This window comes from Epargyreus clarus, unplaced genomic scaffold (genome assembly GCF_041222505.1).
Source record: "Epargyreus clarus isolate Ecla_fem2 unplaced genomic scaffold, WU_Ecla_fem_2.2 ptg000007l, whole genome shotgun sequence".
NCBI lineage: Eukaryota > Metazoa > Arthropoda > Insecta > Lepidoptera > Hesperiidae > Epargyreus > Epargyreus clarus.
This window is the reverse complement of record NW_027332215.1, coordinates 101,859-127,251: the sequence shown is the minus strand read 5'-3', so window position 1 is coordinate 127,251 and position 25,393 is coordinate 101,859. Positions and strand designations below refer to the sequence as shown.

The 25,393-nt window shown below is 35.9% G+C and overlaps 1 protein-coding gene across 9 annotated transcripts in view; it reads left to right on the top strand.

Moving 5' to 3' along the window:
* Imp (IGF-II mRNA-binding protein) overlaps positions 1-25,393 on the top strand; it is a 98,048-nt gene that overhangs the window by 36,273 nt on the left and 36,382 nt on the right. For 2 of the 9 annotated variants that reach the window (XM_073074252.1, XM_073074249.1), the window contains exon 1: positions 23,400-23,918. The exons of 5 other annotated variants lie outside the window; for them this stretch is intronic. In XM_073074252.1, the coding sequence (XP_072930353.1) occupies positions 23,824-23,918 (95 nt within the window). In that variant the 5' untranslated portion in view covers positions 23,400-23,823. Of the gene's footprint in view, positions 1-23,397; positions 23,919-25,393 lie in introns of those variants that run through there. 2 more of the 9 variants (XM_073074253.1, XM_073074246.1) reach the window with 2 other exon arrangements.

Genomic DNA, 25,393 nt, shown 5'->3' with positions numbered 1-25,393 from the left:
CCCCAGATAGGATTAGATATTCCTACCTGAGGTCGGCCACAGATGCGCCGCTACCCCTGAGGACTAAGCTGGAACGCCTCGGAAAAGTCTGTCTCCCTTACCACACCCTTCAAACCGGAACACAGCAGCGCTTAACACTGCTGTTATTAGGTTGAAATAGGTGTGGCGGTGGTGCCGCCGGAGTCGAACCACAAAGGGTTCTACCACCTTCAATGATAGTGCGCAAAATAGAGACATAAGTAACGTTTTCAAGGGAAATTTCTAAATTTCTCGCAATTTTTACGCAACTACTCACGATTCGTATCAACAAACCATAATACTTCAAAATTATGATAACGAGATCCCTAATGTACGTCGACGTATAGACGTAACAGACGCGACCGATGATATCATCGGTCGCGTCGATCAAAAATCATAATAATAATATTGTTCTAATCTTTATATATATATTTCTTATGTGCGTGTGTATGTCACTGAACTCCTCCTAAACGACTGGACTGATTTTGATGAAATGTGTTGTGTGTGTTCAAGGGGACTTGAGAATGGTTTAGATTCACAATCTAGTCCGTGGGAAAAGGTTTTTTTAATTAATTTTTAATTCGTAAGTAGTTGTTGATTTTGGAATGTTTCACATTGGATTCGACAGACTTCGCTACCATCGCAGTTTCAAATATTAAATAACAATCTATTTTAATGATAGTTTTTCCCAACAGTTGGCGCTGCGATCGAATTGAAAAAAATATTTTGTTATCATTGAGTTATTTTCGAACACGTGCTGAATCAAATATTAAATCAAGAGGTTTTGAGTGTTAAGAGTTTTGAAGTGTACATAAAAAACTATACATTTTCCGAATTGAGTGGGAATCGTAGTGAGTTTATCTATATATATATAAAAGAAAGTTGTGTTAGTTCTTCGATCTAGATACACAATCCCATACAAAAATGAACTTAAAAAGTGGCGTCAAACGTGTTTATAAAATTCTAAGCGACAGAATCTAAAATTAATGCAAAATCAACCTTATCACTATTATTTAACGGTGTTTTTCAAAAACTGCTTACCAAAAGCAATAATTTTTTACGACATAAGCTAGCTGTCATAAGCTATCACTTTTACAGGTTTGTCACTTGGACAAGGAATTAGTGGAGACGAACTGTCATTACTTTATACGGTTATTATAAATTATAACTTAATATTTTTATTAGGTCGAAGTAATTAATTTTAATGAACATAATAATAATTTATCAATGAAAGTAATGTGAAGACACAATTTATTATAATGCAAATATAAGTTTAAAATTAAAATATAACCAAATACAAGTAATTTAATTAAAAAATCAACAAGCTGTTTACGCCGTTACCCAACGAAATATATTGCCGCCGACTAAAGAAATATGTAGTAAACCAACATTTATTTCAATTATTTTTACCCGACTGCCAAGGAAAGGTTATGTTTTTCGCGCGTATCTTGTATGTATCTTTATAAGAAGACTTTAGCTGCACTGCATTTTATTCCCTCGGATCTAACATACGGCTGGGTGAATTTCGACAGTTAAGGTGTCATTATATTTATTTATTTATTAAAGGTTCACCAACGTAGGATACACTTATATAAATTACATTGCAAAAGTTAGAAAAATAAGTCGTGTACAATTATAGGTGAACACGGCATTTACAGAATAGACGCTCTAGTAGATTTAAATATAATGATAATAAGACTACAATTTAATTATTATTCGTCTCAAATATCCAAATGTCTTTAGATAGGTGTTGGAAAAAAATCTAAATTTAAGAAAAAATATACAACGGATTTCGGTAACGGCTGAAGTAGAATTTTGAAAAACGGTGAAATAGGCGTTTCATTATTTTTAATACGGAATCAACAGGGTGCCATTAATTCCCTTGAATAAAGTGAGTTTATTGGAAAACAGTCTTTTCGATGGATTTTTATTTTTTTTCCGTATCTTTTTTGGCTATGATAAGCAATCTTATTTTATCGTTATCGTATCGTTCGTCAATAGACTTTATTATAATAATTCTATGACTATTGCCGCGGCAGTTGGATGAAAAGACATCATAAAATATATTAAATAATAATTTACTTAATTATTTAATTTCACTAATTTACTATTTAATCATTGCCTAACATTTTAGGTAATACGGGCATATGTTTAATTATTAATCAAAACAAATATTTTTATATAACAAAAAAAAAGAAAAAATATAATTAAATTAAATTTAAAAAAATATATAAAACAATAGCGTCTCCATTCAAGTTAGAACAGAGTCACCATGTTACCCGAACAAATCAAGTGGGCATGCAATAGTAAGAATTGTACGTTTAGTAACAGACTTTACAATTTATATGGTTTATACATTCTGACCTAACCTAAGGGTTCGTACACAAAACTGCGATGCGACGTCGCATCGCAAAAATCTGCGAGCTCCCTCGACGCATCGCAAGAACTTGCGAATTGATTCGCATCGCACAGTGGTTGTTGTTGTTGGTCACCCTGAGAGACGCTACGCCGCACGATATCGCATCGCAGCAATTCGCATCGCAATTTTCTGCGTTGCGAATTCGCATCGCGTCGCATCGCAGTTTTGTGTTCGAGCCCTAAAAGCGCACCCAAATGTCTATTAGGTGCTCTTTTCGTCGCGCCATTCTTTTGTCGCTGATTGTGTATCTAGTTCTTATTAGTGATCGAAGTGTTAGTTACACTATTTATAACTCGAGAACGGCAGAACCGATTTGGCTGAAAATTGGTGGAGAAGTAGTTTAGAACCAGGAAACGGACATAGGATACTTTTTATCCTATTTGACAGCGTTTCTGTAAATAAATAAGGGTTAAACGTTTGTATTAAGGTCCCCCAGTTTTGATGCAAACCATATGAAAATTGGTATTTGGGTTTTCGATAGAAAGTAATTAATTATCTATTTTACGATTGTTGGAAAATCAACCCTTAAGTTGGTAAAATAGGGGTTGGAATTTTATTTTAAAATCCGTTAATTAGGAAATAATAGAACTTTTTTAACACCACTTTTGGAAAATCTACCCTTAAGAGGGTAACATAGGGGTAGAAACTTCGTTTAGATGTCGGCAGATTTTGAAGCAAAGTCTACGAAAATTGTAATTTAGCTTTTTGATTGAAAATAATGGAAATCTACTTCATCGTTTTCGGAAAATCAACCGTTAGGGTCGTTTAATAGGGTATGGAACTTAAATTTTAAATCCGTTTGGATTTAATTTAAAATTTGGAGCAACTGAGTCACTGTATTTTTTATTTTCCTGTTCTCCTGTGGCCATTTCCTAACATTTACCAGTAGTTTATGGACATAATACATCAATTACACGAGTCAAACCACGGGGTACAGATAGTCACTTATAATTAGGTGGTACGAAGTTCACCGGGTCATCTAGTATATACAGGGTGAATTCTTCAAACGGGCCTTCAGGGCCAACTTCGAAACTATAAGGATTAGCGAAAAATGCTGAAAAGAGTTACGAGGCCAATTTTGATAAAAACTAAAACTGCATCATAACTTTTTCCCTAGCCGGGAATCGAACGAGTTCATTTTGAAAAAAAAATACACCCTCTATATTATTCCACTATCTGATAGTATTGCTTATATTGTTGTTTACGACTTTGTTTCAACGTTAAATATGATTTTCTTTATCTTTTTTTTAAGTAATTCGGATTTCGCTCGAAAAGGTCATTCTTTCAAATTGTCAACTTTACAACTGTATTAAACGAAACTCCGCGCATAGTAAGTTGAAAATCTATTATACCTAATTTTCCTAAAAATAACCTTAGTTAAGGTCGAACATAAAAATATAAATTCTTGGAGAACAAAACGTCCTCTGTCGAATGATTTGAAACAATAAGCTAAAACAAATGTTAATACGCGAAATGTTTAAATTAATGAATGGCGGGAACTTAACTGCCAAGTAAGTTAATATGAAAAAATATGTATTTTTTTAAATTGAGGCTTTTCCTTTAGTTTGTCATTTATCATTACTTCCCAGAATTTGATCCTTATAAGCAACACTAACAGATAATAGAATAATATAGGGGTGTATTTTTTTTCAAAATGAACTCGTTCGATTCCCGGTTAGGGAAAAACATATTTTAAAAAAGTAATGATGCAGTTTTAGTTTTTATCTAAATCGGCCCCGTAACTCCTTTCGGCATTTTTTGCTAATCCTTATAGTTTGGGATTCGGCCCTGAAGGCCCGTTTGAAAAAATCACCCTGTATATATATTTATAATATAGGAGTAGCAGACGAGCATGCAGTCCACCTGATGGTAAGTGGCTACTGCCGCCCATGGACATCTGTAATCAACCCCAGATAGGATTACATATACCTACCTGAGGTCGGCCACAGATGCGCCGCTACCCCTGAGGACTAAGCTGAACGCCTTGGGAAAATTATGTCTCCCTTACCACACCCTTCAAAACGGAACACACAAAGTGCCTAACATTGCTATTATTATTAGGCAGAAACCACAAAGGGTTCTACCACCTTCTAAAATTTGAAGAAAATTAGGTATGTACTTACACGTTTTACTCCACGGTCATTTCACTATTATCCTATAGGCGTCATCGCTGCACTTCAGCTCGAGATGACAGGTTTATTGTGAGCAACATCTTATTATTGGCAATATTTTATATTTAATATAGGTGGTAGAACCCATTGTGGTTCGACTCCGGCGGCACCACCGCCACACCTATTTCTACTTAATAACAGCAGTGTTAGGAGCTGCTGTGTTCCGGTTTGAAGGGTGTGGTAAAGGAGACAGACTTTTCCGAGGCGTTCCAGCTTAGTCCTCAGGGGTAGCGGCGCATCTGTGGCCGACCTCAGACAGGAATATCTAATCCTGTCTGGGATTGATTACAGATGTCCATGGGCGGCAGTAGCCACTTACCATCAGGTGGACTGCATGCTCGTCTGCTACTCCTATATTATAAATATATATACAGGGTGATTTTTTCAAACGGGCCTTCAGGGCCGAATCCCAAACTATAAGAGACCAGATGCGACCTGAGTTGACCCGTACTAAGAGTACCTATATCCATTGGGATTGAAGTTTGTGGCTATCGTTTACGGATCTAATGTTTGCCGAAAGTAGGAACACATTGTGTAGGTAGAGGTATAGACTTGCCATGAGATGGACAACAAAAATGCATCGGAGAGGACGTAAATGTAACTTCTATATTTGATTCTAGGTTTCGTAGACGTAAACATCGCGTGGAGAGTACATGTTGTCGAATTGTGTGCCTTGTAACCGACTTCCTATAGGAAACAGGTTATTTGTTCGTCACGTATTTTAATTTTATGTATTACTAGCAACTCGCCCGCGCTTCGCACGGGCACAATAGAATAAGTGTCTATTTTTTTCGTAGTGAACTATCAGCTTTTTGAAGGTGGTAGAACCCTTCATGGTTAGAGTCGGTCGCCACCACCATCACACCTACTTCTGCCTAACAGCAGCACTTTCCAGGCACTTCTGCGTCCTCGTTTCCTACTTTATAATTAAGGAAAACAGTCGATACTATCTTCTATGTTATGGTTACTTTTTATCGAACCGAAAGAAAATCACCTGTATTTATAGTGCGTGCCTCCATATATTCATCCCGCAAAATGTAATACTCGTAGGACCTTCCAAACTTCCAAACCAAAGTCCAATTTACATGCTATAAGGAGCAAATTTTATCTACATTAAACGATTGATTTTTTGAAACGATTTATTTCGATAAGGATTAATATTTGCTATCTATTAAAACCATTTTATTATGAATGATTTTTTGTCTTCTTTTTAAATCATAAAAACAGTTATTGTGGAGTAGTTACGCAAAAAATGATAGACATATGCCATCGCGGACTTATTTGTATATATTTAAAAAGGCGTACAATACTGTAGAACATTATTTTAATTTATCTTGTAGGGTTCAGCCAGCGTTTGCAATGTAAGCCCAAAAAATGTACTTATTTACGAAATCTGTAAAATTATCAGTAGTTTTCTAATATGTTATACTTATATTATTCATACAAACCTTCCTGTTGAATCGCTCTATCTATTAAAAAAAACTGCATCAAAATCCGATGCGTAGTTTTAAAGATTTAAGCATACACAGGGATATAGGGACAGAGAAAGCGACTTTGTTTTATACTATGTAGTGATATATCCAGCGATTAATTCGCGATGCCCCGACTGATCGACATGATTCAAACTCCATTGTATGTTGCTAGTTTCACAGGGGGACATTTCCAGGATTGGAAAATGCTGAAATCGGCGCTCACATTGTACACACTGTTAACGTTGTAATTTAGGTCAATTCAATACCTCAGGGCTCCATCCTAGGTCTAATGATTTCAATGAAACTGAATAATAATAATAATAAATTTATTTCATAAAGCTTTACAAAGGTATATTTGGATGTTCTCGAGGTAATCTTTATATAATAGTAATTTATTTTACAAAATTAAGTATCGTCAGCTGCCTAAACTGGGTTAAAAAAACCTGTAATATAGGCAACTGAACTCTCCCTAAAGTGTGTCCGAGTTACTATATAATCTGATTTATTGGAATTTATATAAACTTATACATAGCAATATTACTTCTGATTTTTAACATAATTAGATTATTTAATTTATATTTATAGTTTAAATTATTAATTAATTAAGTTATAAAATTAAATATGTATCTATACTCTGATTCATAATGTGTTCTCGGGGATAACTATTGACTCTAAACTACACCGGGTCCTCGTATCTCTGCTTTGTCCAGCAGACTTAGTACCGCAGATTTTGCAGTCAAAAGAATTAGATTAACGGGCATCCCCACGCAGGCTTGTCTATTTCAGTTTTTTCACAGCATTATGTCTTATGGCATTTTACTGTGGGGTAGTGCTGCTGACATAGACGCCATGTTCACTATTCATAAAAGAGCAATAAGGGCAATAATAGTCTGCGGCGTGGTGAGTCCCTGAGAGAACTTTTCACCACTATTAAATATTAATATTCACGGTACATAGTCAATACATGTATGAAAATATAATGTATGTAAGAAAACACACTGATATATTTATAATAAATAGTAGCCACCATAACTTTAATACTTTCTAGTATTAGAAATAAACTATCAATAGATGGGTAACTGTATTGGCTACTACAATAAAATACCCGACCACATCTTGAATTTGACAGACAAGAAGTTTAAACTTGTTGTTAATCAAACGCTATATAAAAAAGTATACTATAGGCTCAGTGATTATTTGACTGATAAAACGGTGTGGTCTGAAGCTCCAGCTCCACATGTAACATTAGGTTAAGTTTGTCATTGTATAAAACATTTCTATTTTAAAAAAGATGTATGTTATGGTGTTTCTTTCGCCGCTGCTCCTCCATAACGAAACACTATTGACATTAAAAAAGTAAAGAACCTATTTTGAAGTAAAATAAATGATTTGATTTATATTGTACGATACACAAATTAAACCAATATTTATTTCTTACTCTGTAGTGGATTGAAATGTGATATATGTTTTCGTCAATTTTTATGCGTGTGTAAAGTTGCCATATGGACCGCTGAAGTCGCTTCTGTAAATGTTTAATATTAGGCGCGCAAAGCGGTCGACTTCACTTTCTTTTTTTTCGGAGTGCTCATTCTGTGGTAGTGGCTATTGATATCATGGACATAGGGCACAGATATCATAGGTATCGTCGAGGGCTCTGGTTGCTGTGGTCTATAAACTGGATATTTCGGTTAACAAAATATTGAAGTAAGTATTAGAGTAGGTTAGTGGAAGGTGCAGGGGGTGGCGGTAGGTCGGCGAGGCGCAGGGCGCGGGGCGGTAGTGCAATTGCACCCGAGGGGGTGTGGCCGGCGCGGGCCGTCATTGGCCGCTGCAAGTGCGCCCCCCGCAGCCGCCCATCGCGAAGTTGTGTCGCTTCAACATAGCGCAGGTGGATCGGTCAGGTCGCACCGCGTGCGTGGTGACTGGTGCGCCAACGGGCTGTAGCGGGCGCTGTTGCCGGTCGCCACTCGACGCGATGCTCTGCTACAGCGGCTGCGAGGACCTGCTATTGCAGTTGCACATTCACAGGTTTGGAGTCCGTCTGTTCCGCCTGGAGTTAAGCCCTTGGAGGGTCTATACTACGGCAGTCAATCCTCTAGTTTTGACTAATATATAATTAGTATACATTTGACACTAAATCTAGTTACTATAGAAAGAAGATAGAGTACCTGATGTAACAGGTAGTTATTACAATAATAAGATATAGTATAGTCCGCGAGGTCTAAGCTGAGCTCTGCATTTGTGTTGAGTGCACATGGTTAGTGTGGGTGTCATAGATGTATAACCTAATGTCATTGGTAGGTGTGAAGTCAGATTAAAGCGGTTAATTGATTTAAACCGGTTTATACTGCTTTTTGGCAATCGTGCATCTTCCTCACTTCTGATACTGGTAGCAAAATTGATTAAATTTTAATATTTTGTTTTTGTATTCGATTTTTAAAATGGCATCCAATATAAATAAACGTATAGAGAAGAGCCCAGGGCCCCCAGACCTTCCTTATTTTTGAAGTAACGAATTTTAGGGTATAGACACTCCTATATGTGTTTAAGAGTGTGTGCATACTCGCTAGTTTGGCTAGGCGGCCCGTTCACAGCTAGCAGGTAGAAAGGTAGACAAAAACATAACTTATTTTGTTAAATTCGAAGCACTGATTTTTATATATGTCATATAGAATACTATTCAAAATAAATATTTCACATTGACAGACCGTTCCTGTGGGCGGTAATTCCTCCCAGACGCTCATTAAACCTCATAAAAAAATAACTTAACTTTTGTTATATTCGAAGTCTTCAACTTTATATATGATGCTTGGGGGACTATTTTAATACCTTTTGTGGACAGCCAGACCAATCTGAAGGGCCAAACATTCTCCCAGACACAATTAATTTTTTTATTAAACCCCAGAAACAATCAATTTTCTTTCCTACACTCAACAATAAATTATTTAGTTAAATGACGATTTATTATTATCATTATATTAATACAAAAATATAGAAATTTAGTAAAAATATGATCTTTCATTACTAATTAAGTCTTCATCTTCATTGTTTGCTTCATATGAGTTTCGACTTTCATCCTCGCACCAATCCTGGATTAATTCAAGTCGTCATCATCGTTAATATCGTTATTTGAATCTTCTGAAAATACAAATAAATTAATGAAGATATGAATTGCTGTGCATATAAAAAAATAATTTGATTTGAACTTAACATACCTGATTGAGTTCCAAGTAATTCACTTACAAGACTTGGTAGCTGATCGCCATCGAACCAGTAAAATTGATATTGGTTCTTATTCAATGTCCACCCATTATTTCTGGACAGAAATCAGACAAATTTTGTGTATATTTAATTAACTAAAATGAACTTGGTACAATACAACTACGTACTCAGTACAATTCATGAAATTGAAACTTATAAAAAATGTGAAGACTCCTCCTGAGGTATTCCCGGAGCGCTATGACATGGGGCTCTTCAAAAAAGGTGCAAAAAGAGCTCTCATACAAAGCCGGCGATGCATTGGCGACTCCTCTGGTGTTGCAAATGTCCATAGGCGGCGTTGACTACTTTCCATCAGGTAGCACGTCTGCCTAATCGTTAGGTTAAACGATAAAAAAAAAAAAAAAAAAAAGACTGACTATGTTTAGTCTGAAAAAATAAGGAAAATAAACTTTGTAGTAGTTAAATCTACCATTTTTCTGCATTGTACAATTTTCAAATCACAGACTTAGTTCTGATTCTATGTAGATTTTCGCGAAAAATTTCGCGACAAGCTCTTATTAAAAAAAATACAAATGGTGGGTTTAAATACTACAAAAGTTTATTTAGTTCATTTCATTGCATATTGTAAAAATATTTTTTCTTACTATAATTTTTTTAACAAGAATATCTCTTCAACTTTTTCCAAACTAAATTGATAAAATGTATTTTTGAAAGTTTTTTATCTGATTCTACTTTTGTGTTCACTCATACTCTCTAATGCAAAGCTCAACTTAGATCTCGTGGACTATACTTGTAACAGGTACTCTATCTTATTATTGTAATAAGTAATTGATGTATCAAGTATTTCAGATTGTGGCAAAAAAATGCATTTTCAATGAGTACTTGTTATTTCAAAATTGTTTAGCCCAGCGTAGCTCCACCTTCAAAGCGGCCACCTGCAACGCCGTGCACCCCTTTGTATCCTTATGCAAAACGAGACCCTGTTAAAATCGGGTCAGCTGTTCAATACTCAAGTTTACTTTGCTTTAAGTGTTTCTTACTAATAGCTACGTTTACCTACTTTTAAAATTTCCTTTTTAATTCAATTAGTTTAGAGGTAGCAGCGAGATGTATTGTATAAGCCCTTCATTTGAAACCTATCCAACGCGGTTTAGTAGGTATCAAATAATTTTTGTTTTTGACTATATTCTACTTAACCGTCTAAATTCTTAAGTTCTTAATAGAGATCGCCTTATACCTAACCCACCTTTTCTTTCCGGGAATAAATTAATATACATAAGGAGATTAATTGATGCAGAGATCGACGCCGCGCCGAAATCGCTAAGAGTAGAATCTTAAAAACCTGTAGTTAGTTTATACTCACGTCACACTAATGACACACAGAGACTGTTTTCCTTACCCTGCACTGGGCCGTTAACTGGTGCTTTAAACTCCGGGTCATTGATCTTACTCTTGTATAATATATCAAATAATAAATTTTTATAAGACATGATTTTTATTGCATTTTTAATAGTGCAACCTAAACATAGACGGACTGCCTGATGGAAGGTAGTCGCCGTCGCCGAGGAACACTTTATTTGGTGCCTCACTTGTGCGTGATAAAGTAGGAGTTGCTCCGAAATGAAGTACCGTTTGCCTCCGGTAAGGACGCCCAGTTGCTTTGATACAAACTTGGCTTTACTGTCTAAATTCCAGACCTTTAAAAAAACACTTTTTGATGTCTTCTATAACCTCCTGGGACCCAGGAAAAAAAGTTGTTAGGAATTTGAATTAAATTTATCCTGACCAATACAATAGGTAACAGAATTACAGGAAAAAATATAACAAAAAATGTAAGTCGGAAAATATGGATTTTCTCAATGTCATATATATAACACGTGAGTTCCCAATTACAACTATTATTTGTGTCATATATATATATGACATAGAACATTAATCATATATATTAATGTAAAATTTTGGTAATATGAGAAATGTATTGTAAAAAAATACTGTCTGTGTTGTGTACAATTATATCTTAATCTATAATTTTAAACAGTCACACTCAATTTAAAAAAATGATTCTCACAATCACATTCAGCAGTAAACTTAACTGTCTGTTGTCTTGTATATTTTTTCTAACATATATCACAGTCATCAAATAAACTTAAAATATGTTCCGTTATAAAGTCACAGTACACAGATTATATAAATATTTTTTAAAGTAAAAATAATACTATTTATTAAATTTGCGGTACGTTCTTATTATGACACAATTGATAACTGAACACAAAATATGGTTACAAAAAGTATAAATTGGTGATTAAAATAATTTTTTTTTGTTGAATTATAAGAAACAATTATGTTTTATTGAAATATATATTGCATTTAATACAATATGCTCTTGTAGTTGCTGTATTTTGGTTTTCTGCATTTATTTGGAACGTTGGAGTAATGGACTAAATTATGTACTTTATGATAACGGAAACTTTCGGTTGACATGGGTTTTATTTTAGCCTTCTATTAATATGTCTTCGTCTTCGAACTGCCAATCGAACTCGAATTACTGTCAGATTCAGTGTAATGACACAGTCCAGTGTGTTTGTTGTCCAACCACCATGTGAGAACTATTTATCCTAGCTAATGATTTCGATATTCCCGTCGCTTTTTTCATTAGAAAACTCGCAGGCCTTTGCAAATCTGTTTTAGTTGAATAGTTATCGTTATATGAAAACCTCCTTTCAAAAAGTCTTCCAATTTTGTATTAGTGAAATAATGAACACAATAAAAATGTTAATCTGATATAAGTATTTCGCAAATTTTGCGGACTGCTGATTCACCCAAAGTAAATCCTTAAGGCTCTAGGATGGCCCCTTCCATTAATTATAATTGAGGACCCGATAAAAATATCAAAACCTGCACAACTTTCTACTTCAATAAACCGAATTAGAATTCTAATTCGAGAAACCAGAATACGAGTCATTGTTGCCATCATGACATTGTAATGTTACGTCTTCTAGGTCATCTTCATCAGTTAAGTCTAGCTTTGAGTCGTCTAGCATAGCGGATATTTCGTAATTGCGTAAGCTCGTAATAACAAACAAGAATAACATTAAAATATGAAGTTCGAGAAAGAAAAATGTTTATGTCATATGAGTATTACACTGGGACTCTTCCATTCACAGTAGTAATTGGGAACTCCTGTGGTACCAGTATGACATAAAACTTTCATCCGATATTTCATAATTTTTAATGTAACCTACAAGCATTGCAGACTCATATTTAGTAAAAATGATTTATTATAAACGATAAAAATACATATTTTTTATAAAAACATCGATATTTGAACAAAAATCTCAAATTCACTTACTACTTGTTTCCGACCGTGACGCCATCGTTTGGTTAAAATTCACAATGCAATAAAATAGTATCATCCTATCAGCTAATCACAGTTTTAAATGGTGGACCAACATGTTATCTATTGAATAAAACTAAAAGATCTCGTAAATATTGACAGATGGTGCTGTTACATTTTTTTCTTTTCTATGTAATATATATATGACGAAAGATCCCAGGAGGATAATGTATATATACCTACGAATAGCAGACGAACAATGCAGTCCACCTGGTAATAAGTCCTCACTGTCACCTCTCTAATGTAATCCTATCTGGGGTCTATTAGATGAGTCCATCATCTTTACCTAGATAAGATTAGATTCCAACTTAAATTTGGCCCCAGACGCCCCGCAATCCCTGAAGATTGAGCTGGAATTCCTCGTAAAAACATGTCTCCCTTACCACACCCTTCAAAGCAAAGCTCGGCTGCGCTTAACACCGCTGTTATTAGAAAACGGCATATCATACGAGATGTCGACTCGCAAGTATTTGTCAATGGTGGATAATTTGATCGTGGCGTTAAGACTAAGAAGAATTATTAATATATTACAATAGTTTTTAATGGCTTGTTGAAAAAGAACATACCTCAAACTGCAATAGTGGCGACGTCTTGTTATTGGAGGATAAGATCAGCATATGCCGGTCTTTACCCTTTCATCTGGAAACGCTAACCTTGTAGGTACCTACGTCCAAACAGATTTTAAACGAATACGAATTGCCTACAAGCCGAATCGAAAATTTTATGTATTTTCTTTATTCAATTATATTGACCTATACTTACTTAAAGAAAAAATAAACAAGATGATGTTGTAAGCAGGAAACATAAATTATAAAAAGTTGCATTACAGTTGCTTCCGCCTATTCTTGAATTATGTATTTTTGTTAAAGTTGCAGCCGGATGTAGGTTCCTTAAAAACAGTCATTGAGAAAGATTTTTCGCGTTTTAATTTTTATACCTACATGTTATATTATTGGAAAAAATAGTAAACAAATATTGAAATAACATGGTTTTTCAGTTTTACCTACGAAAGCCCTCATAATTACCCGTTATACTATTATGTTAAATGTATTAATAAAAAATATATCAATTTACTTATATTTAAACTGTAGTTGTGAATTTTTTATCCCTGAATAATACTGTATGCCGGACTTACCCGACAAACTCTCCTTGCTAGTAAAGCCGTTAGAAACCTTGAATAACAAACAGGGATTACCTTTTATTTCAGGTCAAACTAATAAAGACACATAACTGTCGAAGTAGTAACTTATTTCAGAGTCTTTTGTCGCAGTGATCGTCTGTCAATTTTAAACCTTCGAAGTTATAAAATTATGTAAATTAAGTCATTTGATCCTCCACTACTATGAAAATTGTATTTTTTTATTTTTATAATATCCATTATGATACAATTTTAGTTTTATCACAATCAGCCCCTAATACTCTTGAGAGCATTTGTATTACATAGTCACTTATAATATGGCTTCTGGCCATTTAAGCTCTGTTATAAAATTCACCTTGTACAGCCCCCGTGGTAACAGTTGCCCCACCTCAATGCTTATGAAGAACGATTGAAGGTTGAAAAGGTAATCGCTTTCGACAAGTAAAGCCAGAACTTCATCATGATTTTCTGTCACTTCAATCTGCATCAGTACACCTATAAGCCTTCGGTAGTGAAGAGAAGACTTAACGATCAACTTATTATGATAACTTGTGATGACCATGTTGACATCGAGAGATTTTCTGAGTATTTTGTTTATTTTTTCTGATATTACCAATTTCGCATAGTCACTTTATGTAGGCCTATAAGCTTTTCTTGAATCTATACTGATGATGAAATGTTGCACTTCATTCAGATGATGAGCCCAAACTGAAGGACTGGTAATTAAAAAGTAACTTTAAAGTCAAACAAAAAGTAACGATTACTAATAGGTGCATGCATTGAACTCACTATTTCACTATCCTACCGCGCAATTACTTTAATATCGAATGTGATATGAATTAGCATCACTTGAAATAACAAGCTAATTCGAAAACTACACGCATATTTATATACCTTAGGGGCTATAGCTGAAATTCTGATTAATGGATTGTAGTAAAAACTATTTTTTCATAATTATTTAAAGTGAGAGGTAATCACTTGAGTTACATGTAGATAATATTTGCATAGTGAAACGGTAAAACTGTTCATTTTTTTCTATTTCTAAAACAAAAAGAAAAATTAATGAACCAACATCCACCTTGCACGTGTAACGATTCGCTCGTCCCTTCCCACTGACACTGTTTACATTGAATGTTAATATAAGTTCGTTTCATTCAAGTAATGTATATAATATAATACGTAGTCTTGTCCAATTGCTATGTTTTCACTTACAGCTCAAAAGAACAATACACTTGATATGAGTTTTTACGTTTTACAAAAATGACTATTTTTGTTTTTGTTTACGTATTTCCCATACATTTCCATAATCAGTTCTGATACAGTCCGCTAGGGATGCTGGTTGGAAATGTATGAGCAAATACGTAAACAAATATAAAAATAGTCATTTTTGTAAAAACTCATATTAAGGGCTGCGAACTATAAAAAACAACATGCGGAACACGTTTTCGTCACAACGGATTTACAGGTCCATTTATATCTAAAGACATTGAACGTTTCCGATAGATACGTACCGCTGTTGCCGTGGCGGACATTATATTGTTATTATTCTATTCTGTCTATCTGTGACGTTTTGTGTGTTGTGTTGTGTCCATTGTAGAATCCTAATTAATGATCGGGTTCGGCGAGTCATATAGCGCAGCTGCGAAGCGACGAATTTCCTCGAATCGTGTATTCCAGCGAATCGGTGGTGGTGCACGCACGTCCGAGAAGGCATTTCGGCATTGTGCGCGCGCGCAGCCCGGCGCCGCGCGGGGGGCGGCCTCGGCCGTTACGAACGTTAGATGGCATCCGTTCGCGAATCGACCCCTCCGAAGTTTTATGAATTAATTGGCGATCAGGTTTTAGACGGATAAAAGATTTTTTTATTATCATATTATTCCTAGCGAGGGGTACGAGACGTATAATTGTGAGCGGGATTAGAATTCTTCAAAGGAGTTGGCGGGACGGAGGTTCGCAGGCCGCGGCAGCCGGAGGCTCCGCACGTATGCGTTCTTTATTCTCGCGCTGCATTGTCGATTTTTTGTTCAACTATAAAGACTTTCCCGTCGACGGGCAGAATTGCGCAGAGTGCGACGAGGGCGTCAAATTTGGACTCGCTTTCGGTTCGCGACGAGAGATTTAAGTCAATGAAGCCTCGGACGGTACGGCCGCAAGTGAGCCAAGGTCGCGCAGCGGACATCCTTCGTGCCGAATGTCAATGTCGCCTCGTGTTCGGGCTGGCTGTCCCAGCTCATATTGTTGCACCGATGTCGCTATGGTAACTCGAGGCGTAACAGAATAGCTCATCAGTATGATCCAATACTTCTGTTTTTTATAGATATATAACTAGCGTCTCAGAAATATTTTGGTTTTTCTTTTGCCTGTTGAAAGTGTAGTCTAAAAAAGTTTAATAAAAAAATTATGCCGCTGTTTATGCAAACGCTTCAAGTGTTCAGATTACAGGATTTAAAAAAAAATTGGTATTTAATAGTAAAAAGTGTAAAAAAAACTATTTCATGCGGTATACTGTTTTCGCCAGTAAACCGACCATGCCGAAACAGGCGCGCAGATACCTATTTTCATAATTATATTTAAGTTAAAAATAATAGTGGTAGAGTATTAGAATGGTATCAGAAAGTTTTATTACAGGTAGATTTCTTCTTTCCGGACCTCCTGTTTAAATTACTTGACACGTAACAATTTTTGATTTATTAACGAAAAACTAAATTCATCTTATTAGATGTTATTTTGCTCAAAAATAAAAAAAAATATGTGTTGAAAAATCCTTGCCATACATTTTCTATACGTCTTTCTAAATCCCTTCTTCATCCCTATTCTTCACGTTTTTCAACTTGTTGACTAGACTAGTGTAAAGATATATTACATATTTTATGTTAATAAGAGTCGATTTGAATTACTGGTGAGTAGCAGTCTAGCGGGAAACTGTACAAAATGAATATACGTATGTACGAGTATATCCATTTTGTATAATCTGAACATATCATATACAATATAATATTGTTCAGAGAATAGTATGGATTGTTATAGAAAATAAAAAATCGATTGTTATTGCTGTTATTGAATCGTTTATTATTATATAAAATAGTATTTCAAGAATAATATCAGTGTGAAAAAGCAAAAAGTAAAAAAAAACACTTTTTTACCAACCTTTCAAAATACAGAGGTTATTTATGTATTTGTCGCATGAATTTGGACAATTTTCATTTTCCAGTTTCCTTTTTTCTTATTTTGAAACTATATTTCATTGCGGTACTTCCATCTCCTGATACGAGTATGTTTATAAGAGTTACGGGACGGAACTTTTCATTAATACCCTTGATTATTTTTACATAATTTATGATAAAAACTTCCGCCAACCGAATTGTTATACAACTTGGAATGAACATTGAATATCTGAAATGACATGATATGATACATAATTTGACCTCCAACTCCTCTCTCCTGATGACCCCTGCACTAAACTCATAAATATATAGAAGCAGTAGCAGTATAGTATTTCATAAAAAAGATTAAGATTTGTGTTGTAAGAAGGAAGAAGACTAAATATCACATTTACGTCTTACTTCACATTAACATTCGGTTACTAGTCCATTGAAAAGTTACATTTGGGGTTGCAAATGACAGAATACTCACTTTTGTGTATGGCAAATGTTATAGTCGTCACAATTTAAAAGGTCCATTTTGACACATACCATCGCTAGGCGGTAAGCATGTGACATACTAATCGATAACCAAAGAAACCGATTTTTATGACAAATCGATTCCAACCCCACATCGTATTGTATAGATTACTTGATATTTTATAAACAGAATATTTATTTAATATTCTTTAAATCATCTAAATACTTAATAAAAAGAGGTAAAGAAAATATGTACATTCTACTGTAATTTAAAAATTTAATGATGTTTAGAAGATCGCATCGCTCGTAAACTGTATTTTTTTCGTTTTAACATTCACGAAGAAACAGAGTTATATTGTTGTTATGATGAAAAAGGGATAAATAATTAGTTATTGGTAATTCTAAATTTCGATTTGAAAGTTAATCGATTATGGTTTCTTCCGAATGCTTTGAAGCCGCAAGCTCTAGCCGTCACGTGGTCGTAAACTGCCTACTAAACATTCACTTTAAGACATTAATGACATTAGTATGGCATGTGTCAAAATGGGCCTATTAAATTGTGACTACTATAAGCTAAATACAAGTCTATGGGTTGTCTCTCAACCGTCATCTTGAAAAAGGGGTGCAAATTGTTTTTACTCTTTATCTGGCCATGTAAGATCAATTTTATTGCTGTCTCAAATTTAATTATGTTACTATATTAACTATACATACGTTACTATATTAGCCATAACAATAACACCAACGTTTGCTATTCTTTTCAACGATTGTATTCATAGTATTGCATAGTTCATTCAAATGTTACAAACGATCTTCCTTGCAAAATTCAAAGGACACAATTACAATTTTTTAAATGCAAAGGGGAAGGGGAGTGTGGGGAGATTATGTGAAGCTAAACAATTGTGAAGCTTGACATTTCAATGGAATACATTTATTTCGATTCGCACACCAAGCTCGGAAATCTTATAAAAAGCGTATTTCACATGCACACACGCAAGATATCTATTACAAAATTATACGACATATTATATCGCATCATGTAGGTACTTACCTTGTTTACTAGGGGGGAAACCTTTAAAACGTACCCGGTGCCATGGGAGCGACGCAGGGTTATGTAGGATTCTTACCGCACTAAAACCCCCTGAAGGCCGTCCTCGGCACTCCGGGATCTCCAAAGGAAGGCAACCGGAGTCCTCTTAGCGCGTTGCCCCGTCGGGCTCCGCTCAGGTGAGCTTGACGCTCACCACACATCCCGCGGTCCTTCCCGGGGCCGCAGACCGGGCGGTTCGAGCTCCCACTCTTGCCACTCGCAACCCCAGAAACCCCTTTTAATCGCCTCTTACGACAGGCAGGGGATACCGTAGCCCTATTCTGGTCCCGGAACTACAGGAACAAGGATTTTATATACGCCGCTTTTGTTTTACGAAAAGTGATTCATCATCCTAACCAAACGCCCCAAAAGAAATATTACTTCAAGAATAAGAACTTAGCTTTTTACTTATTCTGTTTTACTGTTATCATATTTACTCAGACAACTCGTCGTATTTAACGCGACAGGGACCAGGAGCGACGGACCTCTAGCCTAGCTACAGTACAAATGAAGATTTGAAAAAAATGTATGACGTCATGACCCAGTATGCCCATTAAAGAAAATTAGTAAAATAATAGTAATATCTTATACTCGTATATAAAACTCTCGTGTCACAATGTTAGTTACCGTACTTCTCCGAAACGGCTGCACCGATTTTCACCATATTTTATATGCATATTCATAAGTCTAAGAATCGGCTACTATCGATTTTTCATACCCCAAAGTGATAAAGGTTGTTCACCCTTAACATTTTTTATTTATATGGCAACACAACGTTTGCCGGGTCAACTAGTAATCTCTATAATACCTTGATCTTCAAAACCATGGAATAATCTTGTTTCTATTATGTGCAGAAATGTTTTGTAATTTTTTGTTATTCATTGTACACAGCGACAGTTATTGATTGACATAAAAATACATCAATTGGTGTAAGTCGACTCCAGTGGCTCTTGCGCGGCGTAGTAATCGAAACTTTTGGCTTCTTAATTCTTCTACAACTCCAGATTAAACAAGCTCCTGCATGTTTGCAGTGTCCTTGGGAGTCAGGACAGTCATTTCATTTAATAATACTTTCCTTTTCATATACAATGAAGGACACTGAGCATGACGTTGTTTACTTGTTATTCCCATAGGTTATTACGCGGAAGTATTCATTTTTATTTATTGCATTGCATATATGGATTTTCTTTAAGCAGATTTACTATATCAGCTTTAATATATTTTCATTAATTTCGGTTCACAACATAAATTCAACCAACCCAATTGCTGTTACAAACGATATAATTATTGTCTTGTATTGTTTTCGTGTGGTGACGTCATATGACATTTCAAGCAGCACCGTCGCCGTCTTGGAATTTGCAATCCACAGATAAAAATCTAAAATTTATATTTAAAAATTAAAATATTTAGAATGTCTTAAAAATTAAACTAAATATTGCATAATTTTATGCTTACTTATAAGCTATCATATCGAACATATTTCATATTTTATATAACTGTCAAGTAGGTACCCAATTGCCACGTATGTATGCATAAGTGCACAAATTATGCAAAAAAATAAACAAGTTTTATGGAATCACATATCGCAAGTAAATGAGGAGAAATGACTATATTTTGATTATTTTTCGTGTTTGGTCCGATATGATTACGTAACTGACAAGAAAGAGACAACGTAATTCTTCCACAAGTGAAGTGACAGAGACGCAAAAATTACGTCGATATTTATGTATGATTGAAACTTGAAACGTAATGTCAAAACACTAGTTGTATTTTTTATCATATTGTTCCAATAGCTGTCCCTTGTAGAATATTTGTCTATTTAGTGCTATGTAAGTAAAATTAAAAATGATGCACATTTTTGATGTGCATCATTTTTTAAGGGTATAGTCCGCGCCAAACTGCCAGTCCGCTCTTGAAGTTGCGGCACAGGTTTAGTTAGCTAACTAGCTAAGTTTACTGCGTAACGTAAGGGCACACTAATGCTGATGTGTACTCGGGCAAGAGCAGACAGCGGACGGGTGCCGGGAAGGTCCCGCGCTATTTTCATCCCGCTAATATCTGCAATTTGCTATAGCGATCGTAGTCGATAGCATATCGATATCGTTTCTATATTCGGAGCGGACTAGCAGTTTGGCGCGGACTATAACATATCCATAGTTTTAAATATCATTGAGTGGGCACGTAGCCCATCTATAGTATAAAACATCAATGTCGATATCCTTGTAAGATTTATCTTAATTATTTATGAAATTTGAAAATAGAACATAATGCAATCATTGCATAACACACTTAAGGTTATATTAAATGTTCAACACATGAGGGCAACTCCAACTACTCTACGTTGAAGCTAATCAAGATGATGTATGGTCATCAGACGATGATTTTTGCGTAACATAATCCATGTTGTGCGTATCATAAGGAGTAATCTTAGCAGTCTTCATTTGACGTACTAAACCTTCAAAATAAATTAATATTAACTTAAATAAAATTCTACTGGTAATCTTAAGCGTTTCTTAAATACTCGTACTTAATATTCTGATAAAAAATTAGGCGCTCTGTATTCTTGGATGCGAGCCCTAGCCCCACTAGAGAGTGGAAGGCTGAAATTTATACTGCATTGCTAAAGGTAATAATAAATTTACCCACATCAAAAATTAAGCGATAAATGTTATGGGTTGCAACTAGTATACTTAATGTATACATTTTTATGTATCGATGATTGTAATCTAATCGGGATGCGGGCGGCTCAGTTCGCCGAATCTTCCACTGTGCATTCTACTGTGTGCTTGGCCGTATGTGTGAATTGTAACGACGGCAGACTCGTTGCAGGCGGCCGCGCGGCAGCCGCCGCGGCGAAGTGGTGAATCACGCGGTGACGCGGCGCCGCACGCGCTCACCACCGCCGCGCCGCCGCGCACTCACTTGGCTGCGCTCGCCCGTTGCGCTCTACCGTGCCGCTCCGTATAGTATTCGTACTCTCCATTATGCTTCGCTGCCGCAGTACTTTCGCCCCGGCATAATTTTATTATCGGTGCTCTAATCTCTGTCGCTTGCGAAGTAATAGGACGAGACTTCGATGAAATTGTTTGCGAAAGGTCAGCCGAGTTAACGCAGCTTTTCGACTGACGGTGACGGTGGCGGTGTGACGGGGGCTGAGGGTGGAGGGTGCGAGGGCTTGTAGGCCATTTGAAGGGCGTTTTCTCTCCTTGGAGCGGTACCATGGTCGCTTGGGGCTCGAAGGTGAAGCGGGACACGAGGCGGGCGCCGCCTGTACCGGACGAAGTAGGCGGTGTCGAGCGACCGCCCTCCGTGGGCCCCGGACGAGCGTGAAGGCATGGGCGCGGGCCCGCGGGGCGCCGCCGCACGGACCCGTTAACGAATATACTTCACGAACTGCTGCCGCTGTAGTGAGTGACTGACCCACGACCTTCCATCTATTGTCGATAATATGCGGTATAAAATGCAGGTCCTGTGATTACACCGTCCTGATTCCAATATTCTCAAATATTATATTTTCAATATCTCAGAAATACTTACTGACCTATAAATATATCCATTTTTAATATGCACTCTAAGAATAATGGAATTGAAATTTCCTACAATAATTTCTACTATTTTAAACATAAATTCTTCTTAAAACGCACATAAAAACAAACGGTATGTCATTAAGAGCAAAATCAAGTTCTGTAATCAAAGAAGATATGGCTTTTATTTCCTAAATAAATTAAAACTAAATTACATTCAGAAAGTGATATTTTGTTCGCATATCATATAAATATTATCTAATTATGCAAAAGCAAATCGTTTGAATTCAATAAATGTGTCAAGTTAATACTTGCTTTATTTATAAAATAATACTAACGTGATCCTCGAAACTCATTCGACTGAAAAAGAATTTAGGCCGAAGCTCATCATAGGCTTCGTTGCCACGTGAATGTCAAGAACATCGAGCTAATCAAGGATATAATAGACTTTGGAATTTGGAGTTACTTTTTTGGAATTAAAATGCTTGTAAAGATAATATCAACATAGTATCAATACACTGATTTAGATCTCTACAGATATTGATTTATTTGTAAAAAGAAAAAAAAGTACCATGTACAATGCTTTGTACGTAAATTATATATAATAACAAAGATAGTAATTATATTTCAATTTTCAATATTTAAATATAAAATTAACAACAAATAAGCCGTTTGTTTTAATTCATTAAACTGATAATAAATAATGCTGGATTGATTTTAAAGTGTTATTATTTAATCTGATGAACAGTGTTTTATTTGGAGATAAGTACCTGAATTCTGTTTTTTTTTTTATAAAAAAATATTATTTTTATAAATCATAGTATTGGTGCTGTCAGAACATGGAATCTTTATAAAAGGAGTCGGAAGAAAGTCGGAAGAAGGTAGTGTTTTATTCAGGTTTCTACATAAATATGTAGAATTGCTATCAAATTATATTGATCAAGGAGCTGCGCGAAATATCATATAAAGTTATGCACTCAAGTACTGATCCTGTTATACCTACTTTCTTGAACATTATTAGACGTTACAAGTCAAACTTTGAGTCTACCTTCATTTTCATGTAGGTAATAAACTGCCTTTTATACTCACCTATACTGCTAACTTTCATTTGAGGTTAATTTTATTGTGAAGCTACTCTAAAGGACATTTTTGTGTCGATTTAAGAACTGTTAGTCTTACTTAACACTGTTACTAGACTAAGACTAAGTCGATGAAGCGTTTGTTTAGTAGTCGATAACGTCACGTCACTAGGGCGCGGCGTGCTCCCCACGGCTTCAAGTCGGCCACGCCCCGCGCGCGCATTCTCAAACAAATCCACGCGAAATAGTGTACGGCGACGGAGAGAGGACCGAGCCTGCGGGCTGCGTCTACAGCCGGCTCAGTCACGCACGTCACACCAGCCAGTCGAGTAGCGATCTCGATAGCCTGCGAACCGTACGCACCGCGCACACGTGCCCTCGCGACCCTCCACGCCTCGCCCGCTTCCGATCGTATTATGTAATACGAAAATAAACACCGCGCCTTTAGCCCGAGCACGTGTGCGCCGACTCCACCGTCCTTCCAGCCGCCGCCGCCACCGCCGCCGCCAACGCCACCGCCAACGTGACCATTGCGTTAGCGACCGCCGCCCGCCAGTAGTGAGTCAGCTCGCGCGCCGCCCGCCCGCTGAGCGTGTTGCGCATCCACCGGCGCCGGTCCAGTTCCGTGGTGATTGTGTCGTTTGTGCGTCATTCGTGAATCCCTTTTACCGGTGAAATGGCAAACTCCTTGGAGCAGCAATTTGGAGACCTAAACCTCTCGCAAGAGGATCATGATCAAATTTTCGAACAGGAGGATCATCACGATCAAAGGTTCGTAGTAGCATCATAAAATATTTGGTGACATGTATTTGTATATGAATCTTAAACGACAAGTTATTAAAATAATTGATACTTCCATTATGATTTGAGAAAAAAAAGTTGGGACGAATACGTAGAGAAATTGTTCTTAGGCGGTGCCGGATATCGGGAACGCGTCTTAGGCTACATTTTTGTACACAGTTTCGCTAAGCGTACGTATATGTTGGATATTTTTAGGTCCAGTTTAATATTGCATAAAATGATCTGTATTACCTTTAAATGTTATTGTGTTTTACGATTCATTTTCTCAGTATAAAAGGTTTCTTTCATTAGTAAATATAGGAAAATTCCATTTCAACCATTCTCTTTGTTAGAATGATAATAAAGCAAAATTTATGGGAAAGCTACAAGTTTTCATGAAGAGAGAATGAAATTGACGATACTACGTCTTTATTGGGAATAGAATCTTATTTCATGTCTGTAATTTACAATTTGCACCCTCAGATAAATTTTGCCGTTTAGGCGTTAACCTCGAATAACTAGTAAGGAAGTATGCAAATAGTGAGGGTTGCACTGTATGAATGAAGTGATATAAGCTTGGAATGGCCAAAGATTAAGAAAGCGGATCGATCGATCTTATCATGTTATAGAGCTGTTGAACCACCATTCAGTTTTAACTCGGTAGTTAAAACTAAATTTTATAAAAAAACCCAGGTCATTAACCTACGTTTTTCGTTCTTCGTATAAAAGTATATGCGCTAATAGCAAACCATAAATTTATAGCTGGTAAATGTAGATTAAGGATTATGATAGTTTCAATATGACCCTTGAATTTTTTTACTTATTCCGGCAAATAAGCAAATACACTTGTTAGTTACCTTGAACTTCTGAAATAAACATTATGTATGCAACATTACTTAAATGCAATAACAAACCCTATAAAAACGCATATTATGCAACTATATAATCCTATGTACAATAATAACAACTCTAGATATGTCACGCATCGGATGCACTGGGGATGAGAGCTGAAATCTTTTATTACATCCAGCACAAACATTCTACAATTGTGTATTATCCTACAAAATGGATAGGTCTAATACTACGACATCATTTTATTGCTTTTACATAATTGTAAATTGACGATTTGCGACAAATGATACGGAATAACCCTTGATGAAGGATTTGATTTATTTTAGGTTTATAAACCTAAATCCTATATTGTGGAGTTAGAATCCAACCCCCTTGACAACCATAAAACAAAATTGCATTCTCAGGCTATTACAATACAATGTGACAGAAAATTAATTAATTATAGGGTTTAGGTGCAAAGTTCTCAATCCGAAAATGCTCAGTGTGCTCAAAACTTTACATTCCAGAAAAACAAGTATAGTGCTTGTTGGGGAGCTCTATTGAGCACTAATAAAATAACCACAATCGTGTTATGAATAGGTACGTCAGGACAAACTTTGCATCAACATTGAAAA